Below are 9,545 nucleotides of genomic sequence, written 5' to 3' on the forward strand. Positions count from 1 at the left end.
AGTATTTTCCTTCCCTAATTGGCTAATTTAGGTGGGTAAGTAAGTGGATAACCTTTCTATGACCTGGAGAGCTCATCTTGTACGAATGTATGATTTCTTTATTAGACAACTTTTATAAACTACTCGTACGTGTTAATTTTAATTGCATTTTTTTTATCAGATTATTATTAAACAAAGGAAGAAAAAATAACATTAGATACTATAAACGGTTTTTTCACCATATACCCCTGAGTTTTTTGTTTATTTACCATATATCCATGAAAAATTTCAAATTCACCATTTACCCCTGAGTTGTTATAAAAATTCACCATTATCCCTAATGACAAAAAGATGAGGGGGATTTGATTGATTATGCTTCAAAACCACCTTAGATATCTCCCTCTATCCCCAAAACCACTCATCTCCTTTGTCCAATTCTTGAAACCACTCTAAATCTCCATAATCATATCCGTATGATCGATTTTGAGGATGAGAAAAAAAAATTAGGAGTGGTTTTGGGGGTGGGAAAAAGAAATGTAAGTGATTTCGGAGGTAAAAGAATATATTTAGGGTGGTTTCGAGTCATAATTACCCCTAATGATTGTCAAAGTTAACAATCATTAGTCATTAAGAGTATATGGTGTATTTTTGTGAAAATTCGAGGGTATACGATGAATTTTAAAAAGTTCATGGATTTATAGTGAATAAACAAAAAACTAAAGGGTATATGGTGAAAAACCTATACAATAAATGACGATAACAAAATATTGTCAAACACAAAAAGTGAAGATTAAAGACGCAATTTGCATTTGTTAGAAAACTAATCCAACCAAAAACTTTACTTGATGATTGAAACTCACAAACTTGCTTTAATATGTTTAGGTAAGGCCCTGTTCACTTCACCTTAAAAAAATAATATTCAGTAAAAATAATTTCACTTCAGTAAAATTAATTTCACTTTAGTAAAAATAAGTTCAGTTCAGCAAAAATAATTTCAGTTCAGGAAAAATCAGTAAAGTTAAAGAAGAAATATAATAGAAAATCAGTAAAAATAATTTCAGTTCAATAAAAATAATTTCAGTTCAGTAATTTTAATTTTAGTTCAGTAAAAATAATTTAAGTTCAGCAAAAATAATTTAACTTCAGTAAAAATAATTTCATTTCAGCAAAAATAAGTTGAAGTGAACGAGACCTAAGTAAAATAATAAAGTCGATCTAGCTCACCTTACAGCTTGAGCACCAGAACAAGATATTAAGAATTTGGCTATCTGATGTAACGACTAAAATTTATCTATTAGTCCCCTCTCTTTCAACTCTATAATTGAAAAAAAAAAAACTCTTCTGAATTAGGATAATTAACAGTGAAGAGACGGTAAGATTATGTGTTCTTCACATATAATTATGTCCGTACTAAAGTCATGGCCTCCAAGTGAGACTTAAACAAGCACCAATTATTAATATCATTTGAACCAAAAAATAAAATAAAATTCAGTCTGGGAGCTTTCAATTAAACTGTCTGCCTGACTCGTTCTCTGAGGGTGATTATGATTTATGAAACACTCTTACTGAATTAATGACTTGTTCATTGGGAACGATTGCTAATTTTAGACCACACCTGTACAATAAAAAGATACCTAATGGTCAGAAATCATGACTTGGCCAAATCCAGGTGTGTAGATGACGCCGCAAGCATACGTTGTCTTGCTCTGCAAGGCTAGACACATTCCACAACAAGCATTCCTTTGACTTCATGGTACTGCAACTTTTTAAACTTTCATTTTCGATTCTGAGGTGATCATTATTGCAATATAAGCTTATGCATCTGAAGCCCTGCGTAAGGTTCATAACAGTTGCATAATGCTGTTACTTGCCCGCTGTTACCTCAGAATATATAGTACTGTAAACTTCTAGATTCCAAGAGCACATTTGGAAACATGAATTAGAGCAACAAGACTGCTACTCCATATTAATAGAAACAGATGAACAGTTTTCCCTACCTCGGTAAAATTGGCAATTCACACTGTAGAAATCCACGGTCCCAGTTCCCAAATAAGAATGGGCGGTGTTAAAAAAAAGGTAATAACAAGAAGACAGTTCGAAGACAACCAATGTAAAACTAAGTGATTATCAATAAAACTTAGGAATAAAATTACACGCATACTGTCACTAACAACTTTTGAGGTGGCTTTAGCCATTGTACATGGATCTTCTTCCCTAAAAGTTTGTTTGTGGATTTGTAAAAACCACTGCAGTTTTTACCTGGAAAATTTGAGGCATATGTACTCAAAAAAGAACAAAAGAGGAACACTGCTAAGCAGTGATTTTTTTGGCATTGTGAGAAGCAGCATGAAATACTGACATATCAAGGCTTGTGCACCTTGAAACCGAAAATCCTTGGCACATAACTCCTAGTTGCTTGTGTTGGCTTGAGGTTACCATATGTCATCAGAAAAAGGTGAGGGAATGTAGTTCCAAAGTAAGCACCATCTATATCTTCTCAGTGTCAAGGAAACAGCACATAGAGAATTGAACGAATTGAAGATTCAACAAGACAAAATGCACATAAAATGATACCAGATTACAAGCCATTAAACAATAATGGAGCAAATGAATGTCAATTATCTCCTTGCCAGATGACAAAAACCTTCTTTTTTCCACACCAGTTCACATTTTACATTGATTTGATTACTAAAGTGCTAATAGATATATAGCATGCAGAGGTAAATGATATTTATCCCAAAATCAAAGTCTACAACTGATATTGAAGTTAAGTTCCAGAAATAAGTTGCAATCCAAAGAGAACTAGTCAAGAATAGGATTCTAGTTGTTGATCAGTCCGAATTCCAATCCTGTCATGTCATGTCATGTCTGCCAATAAAGTGTGCAAACACTTATAATGAAGCGAGGTGCATTCAAATTAGCAGGCACATGATTGTCATATTCTCCGTAACTGAAAGAGGCTAATTAACAAAATAATATAGAAATTCATGTACACTCAAATTAGCAGGCACATGATTGTCATATTCTCCGTAACTGAAAGAGGCTAATTAACAAAATAATATAGAAATTCATGTACACTCAACATGCAAACTATTTTATAATTTAAGGTTATGAATTTTGGAAAGAGGCAAAACAAAGATGACTCACATATGTTTAAAAGACAACATATTAGGTCATTCACAGGCAGTCAGAGTCAACAAAACAATTATTGGACCCCCCCTTCCCGAAGTTCCTCCCCTCAATAAAAGGATATTGGCTATATTTCACAGAATTAGTTGGACAGAAAAGTCAAGGCAAGTATTGCACACTAACACAGTCAAATATGACACAGGGAAGACATATCTAGATAGCACTCTATTAAGGATACTGCCTTGGTATTTGGATCGCGGATAATAGATGTCTTCACATTTTGGACAATAGATCTTCACGGTGCTTGATCGTGGAATGTCGGATTGACCAACAGGAAGGCAAGGCTGCCCAGAGCAATAAACCCTAGGACATCGCCCAAAATCATAGTTTTTGTATTTCTCTAGCTGTAGAAGATTGCACAATAATTCACATAAATAGATTACAAAAGTATCCTTCAAAAGGAAGATAATGGCAGTGGAACAACCTAACAGAGAAGAAACATCTTACCATAGCAGCCATTCCTTTAGTAGTCAAGATGTATCGGACATGAATAAGGCCATAAAGCATTTCTGCTGCAGATTCTATCAACTCATTCTGCTCCTCCGTAAACATATCACCTAGAAGATGTCACAGGGATACTGATCAAGATGATCAGAAGCAAATCACAGAGGAGCCAATTGAGCTTAATATAGCATCCTTCAGACTAGACACAAATCGTTAAGGACAGAACCCATGCAGTATATTTGACTCTATAAAGTGGCAGAGCTAAGGCAAAAAAAATCTCTAAATGATGGTTTTCATCAAAAGAGTGCCAATCATGATAAACCTCCTCCCCCTTCTCCAAGGGAAGTAAGTGGCCCAAGGGATTCAAAAGCTGTGGGAAAAGGGGTGGGGTATTTAAATTGTTCCAGGACAAAGATCTACCCAGAAATAGACCTAAACAATTTGCTACACATCACACATGTATCCCAATAATAATAATAATAAAAAAAAACCATTTGCACACATGTAATTTCACTTTCTTAGCATAAAGTTGACAGGAAAGTTTTAGTAGTTCTCAGTGTTTGAAAAAGCGCGCCTAGGTGCTATGTGGTAAGCGCTTAACTTGGTCTGGGCGAGGCGTTCGTTATTAGGCACATAAGGCATTGAGGCGCACCAAAAGCATGAGGCGCATCTGGAGCAAACTTCAACCATTTTATTTTTATTGTTCACATAGTAGGCCTCACTTCAAAGAGACGCAGCAAAACCCCCTTCACTTAAGCGCACCTTGAGCTTTTTTATACATTGGTGGTGCTCACCAAGAATGATTTTCCTAGTTCCTTGCATCACATTATCATAGATTGACACACATTTTCTTGTAGAAGAAATTTCATAATAACAATATTTGCTGCATGTTCTGTACAGTGAGATAGGCCCAGGAAGGCAGGCCACCACCCAGTGATAAATTTTATATTGGGCTGCTTGACACATTGTGGTCACTAAACCCAAGTGAATATATTTCTAAAATAACGGGGGCTAGTAGCAATTTATAAAGACAAATAACTGAAATAAATCACCTCTTCCAAAAAGCAGAACATAAAAAAGGGTCTTTGAAGAACATCACTCTGTCTTGGGTCACTGATCACTCAAACAAATGAAAGATGCGGCTTGAGCTTAATTTTGCTACTACTCAAATTCTCATGCTTACACAGATGGCTTTTAATGTCTCAGGAAATAGCTGCTAAGGAAAAATAATTACTAAACAAAACATGCATATAAGCAATAAAGATTTGCATCAATAGAATCATAGAACAGTGTTCCTTATTTCTAAGGCAAGAATTATTCTTTTCGGCAAGTGAGTAGAGTCGCATGGAGATATCATAAAAGACATGTAGCACCAAGCATTGAAATGGATAAACTTCTAGAAAAACACCCAAATAAAGAGGGAAAAAAGAAAAACAGGGCGACACATACCATGAGAAGATTCAACATCCAAAATGAGGTCAAGAGCATAATCATAATAAGGAACTTGGCTGCTTAATCCACAAAGATTGAAGTCATCTTGGATGTAATCGTCATCAACCTCACAGAAAAATTCATTCCCACGCAAATTGCAAAACCATGAAATCCATGATGTATCCTCACCATCAGAACCGCTAACATCCGACTCTTCACTGTCAGTTTCAGACTCCTCTACAACGAAGAAAAATGTGAATAATCAGACGATATGATTTCAAGCACATAATCCTGATTCCATATCTATCCACAAGGTGGACATAATCAGATCAAACAATTAATAAAACTTCATCAATGTGAAAAACAAGCTAGAACAAGAATCGGAATATCAGGAAACAAAGAAAGAAAAGGATCACCTTAGATTTATTTTTTATTTTTATTATTTTTAAAAGACTAGACCAGGTAGTAAATATGACTCAAATTCAGGGCTTATCAAGAAGTTAAAAATTAAAAGTTAAAGCTAGCTAATCCCACATGCAGAGTGTGCAGGGGACTGCAGGTAGCTCACTGTATACTTATAGTACCCTTATGGGGGTGGGGAGAGACTTCCGAGTTCTGACAGCAGTAGGAAATATAACTTGTATGGCAAGCCAGTGTTTTCCATAATCATATTGCTAAGAGATAAAATAAAATAAAAAAATAAAAAAATAAAAAATAAAAACATTTACATATTACAAGTTGGACAGCAGCCAGTAATAACCTGTAGGATTTTAAAACTCAATAGGTTTATTTGCACTTTGCACATATGAGATGCAATCCTGTTATACATGGACTGCAGCAGACCTAATGCACCGATGTTTGCACAAAAGTAAACAGAGTAAAATTAATTGAAGAATCTTTATGCTTGTCCTGAAGCGTACTTAAAAGCAAAACATAATACAGCTTCAAGGCCAAATTCTGAATAAGCAGTCTTCCCTGCGGTTATCCCAAAGTTAATTAAGTGTGCATTACTGCAGTAGTGCAGCGTGTATACTGATTAATTTAAATAGATACTGAAGAGATTAAATAGATGGCAAAAAGCATCTTCAATCATCAACATGCTACGGATGTTGAGCATTTGACTATACGAGATTACGAGTAATTGCACATTAGTCAGATTGAAAGGATCAACCTTCATTAATGGACATAGAGAATAAGAAATAGGTTGAAGGTCTAATTCTTTTCTTAGAACTCAAATTCTATCAAGTATAATGAGGGAACATAAAATTCACAGTGCTAAAGTGCAGAACGCCAACCATGCACATAGCCCTAGGTGCCCATGCCCCAATTCTCCCAACTCTATTATTGATACAAATATCAATGATGATGACTTCGAAGATTTGATCAACAAGCATCAACAAAGTTTGTCCCTAAACATTGATGCGTCCATGGCTAGCAACTCACACTACCTTGGACATCAAGATAAGTCCACGGTTTGCATGGTGGCTTTTCTTGGTGTTCTTAAACACGCTTGAGTGTTCTTTATCTCTTGAGGGTTCTTGAAGATTCTTTAATTGCTTTCGTAGATTTTGCTTCTTGGTTTAAGCATTATGATTCTTTAAAGTTATTTTAGTTAAGTTTTTAAGATATTTTGAGAAAGGGTGTGGGAAAACTTTCCTAAATTAGTTTAGGAAATCTTATCTAATCTAGGGAAGATTTGGGGAGATTAGCTGAAGATATTTGCGCGTATGGAGATTGTGCGCGTAGCTTGGAATCCAAGCTAGTTTGGGAATTCTACTTGCACTAGAATTCTTAGACGAGTACTAGTTTGTTTTAGCCTAGAATTCTACTTGTTCTAGGATAGAATTAGCTATAAATATTCATTGTAATCCCACGTTAAAGCGCACGAAATATACAACAAATATTCAGATTTATTTCTTAAGTTGCATACTTGAGTTTTGGTTGATTGCGATCAATTGCTGTTTTGCTTGTTTTAGTTTAAAACATTCGTTTGGATTAATTAATTAGGTGGATTCTTAGTTAATTAGTCTTAGTTCTGGTTTGGTTCTTGGTGGATTTCCAGTATAGAATTAAGCTCGAACATATCCTTTGTGTTTTGTTGATTTTCGGATCAATAAATCACATCAATTATGCGGCTCAATGAGGCTTATCTTAGCTCATTTGGAGCTATCCAAACCCAAATGAGTCACACACTCCCCTAAATCATTTAGGGAATACCTTCCTCATTCTCGACAATCAGCTACAACTACTCGCGAGGTACATCTCTCAGATACAAAGCAAAAAAGGAAAGAAATCTCATCTCCTCAATTCGTAACATCTTAAATGAGTACAAAATGAAACAATTCCAATTTCACTACTCCAATTACAAACTAATGTACACAAACTTTTGTAAGGTTTATATAACACAAAACATACACTCCACTACCTCATGTAAGCCCAATCAAACAAATTACTAAACCTGCCTAATTCCCATCACTCAATCTTCATCAAATATTACTAACATCAATAATTATCAATCAAATTCGAAAACAATAACACACCAAATTGCAGCTCCAAATCAACTAAGCTCAAGTGCATAAAAAGCTCAGTATGAGCTCAAATTCACAGAAATAAACAACAATATTACACCGCAAGAACCCTAATTCCCAAAATGAGCCAAAATCCACAACCAAACACACACATGCAACAAAAATTCACCCCCAAATCCAAATTTCTAGAGCTAAAATTAAAAAGTGTTACCAACCATCACTGCGATTCTTGGAATTATTCAACTCAGAGTAATCAGACGGCGTTTTTCCGGTAGAAGTCGAAGGCGCAGAAACCCTAAATTCTTTATCCTTAGGGTTAGTGCTCAATCCCCTCGAAGTTGAAGCTGAGCTTCGATCGAGATGCTTATCCAACACATCATTGATACGTTTCCGATCAATAGTTCCGATTTCCGACGACTTCGACGACCCACCTCCGACGTTACCTCTTTCTCTATGCATAATTTTCGACCCCAAAATTCGAATTTGAAATTGGAGTATAGGAGAGAGAAAGAGGGATTTGAGCTTAGGAATTGAAAATGGTAGACATAATTTTGATTTTTTGGAGAGTTTTGAGAAATTAGGGCATTGTTGAAAAAATTGGGGGTGAAAAAATCTGGGAAAATTTTGAAGGGTTGATGATTATTATTATGATGATGAAGAAGGTGACGATGATGATGAGAGAGCAAGCCAAACTCCTCTTTTGTTGTTGCCTTTGCTCTTTTACTCTCTTTCCTTTAATTTTCCATTCTTTTCAAATCTATTGGACTAATCTCAATTTCTTTTCAATCCATTTACATAAAAATTTTATACATTTAGATCACTTGATGGTTCGACGACTTTAAAATAATGGATAATATACATGGATGTTAATTACGTGTGTTGGTTGGTTAAGATTTGATATTGTACTTATAAATTTGAAATCGAATCTTGTGTATGGTATTTGTCTGTGAGTATGTGATGCGCACCGCGTATAAGGTTAATGATTGTATTGAGTGGAGAGTTGGATGCGAGTTATGTTCATATGAGTAGGGTATGAATTGAGAGAATTTTTGTAAATAATAAATTTGCTAATATATATGTGGCTAAAATCATCCAAGAAAAAATGAAAAATACAAATAAAATTGGAGTAATGGTGTATATAACGTTATTTTCTATGCATTTTCATTTTAAAAAAGGTTATGTATGTATCATCAATGTGGGAAGCATGTTAAACGCGGGTCTGGGCCGCACCCGCAAACCAAGAGAGAAAGTCCACTTAACAAGTCCAAGGAGGTTCCATCCCAAAACCATATGGCAATAGGAGGAGTAGCCCCTTAGCCTTATAAAGTGTTTAATTCTCTCTTCTTCAACGAATGTGGGACACTTACATGTGGTGACACTTGAGAGGTTTATTCTTCAACACTTCCCCTCACATGTAAGGTCCCTTTAACTCAAGGATCACTTGATCCAATTCAATTTGGCCCAGAATACTTAATGCCATTAAAGGTCCCAAACTTTGGGCCTGGCAATATACTCATCAATGCTTGTAACAACGCTTGCGTCATTAGAGGTGCAACTAGTGACAAACGGAAATTCGTTCTCATGAAATTTAACATCCCTAGATACAAAAATTTCACCCGAGGCTAGATCATAGAGCCTTCAACCCTTCTTGCCATGAGGGTAACCCACAAACACACACTTTCGGCTTCGAGGTGCAAATTTATCACCCTTAGCCTTTTGATTATGAGCAAAACAAAGACAACCAAAGACTCGCATTTCATCAAAAGAAGGTTCTTTGCCAAACAAGATCTCATATGGTGTCTTATTGCCTAACACACGAGAGGGAGTACGATTAATCAAATACGCGGCACCAAGAACACATTCACCCCACAAAGCAATCGGCAAATTGCCTTCAAACATTAGTGCACGAGCCACATTTAATATATGTTGGTGTTTACGCTCAACCCGGCCATTTTGTTGTGGAGTACCAACACA

At 35.6% G+C, this 9,545-nt stretch overlaps 1 protein-coding gene across 1 annotated transcript; it reads right to left on the reverse strand.

Moving 5' to 3' along the window:
- Nucleotides 1-2,008: 2,008 nt before the first annotated feature.
- Nucleotides 2,009-8,442, reverse strand: LOC145586668 (putative casein kinase II subunit beta-4). Its single transcript, XM_081643557.1, has 5 exons — nt 7,787-8,442; nt 5,062-5,280; nt 3,616-3,725; nt 3,347-3,512; nt 2,009-2,472 (listed from the first exon to the last, which is right to left on the reverse strand). Exons 1-5 carry the CDS (start codon nt 8,028-8,030, stop codon nt 2,342-2,344), a joined length of 870 nt encoding a protein of 289 aa, XP_081499683.1. The 5' UTR covers nt 8,031-8,442; the 3' UTR covers nt 2,009-2,341.
- Nucleotides 8,443-9,545: the final 1,103 nt, after the last annotated feature.

This window comes from Chenopodium album, chromosome 16 (assembly GCF_948465745.1).
Source record: "Chenopodium album chromosome 16, dcCheAlbu1.1, whole genome shotgun sequence".
Taxonomy (NCBI): domain Eukaryota; kingdom Viridiplantae; phylum Streptophyta; class Magnoliopsida; order Caryophyllales; family Amaranthaceae; genus Chenopodium; species Chenopodium album.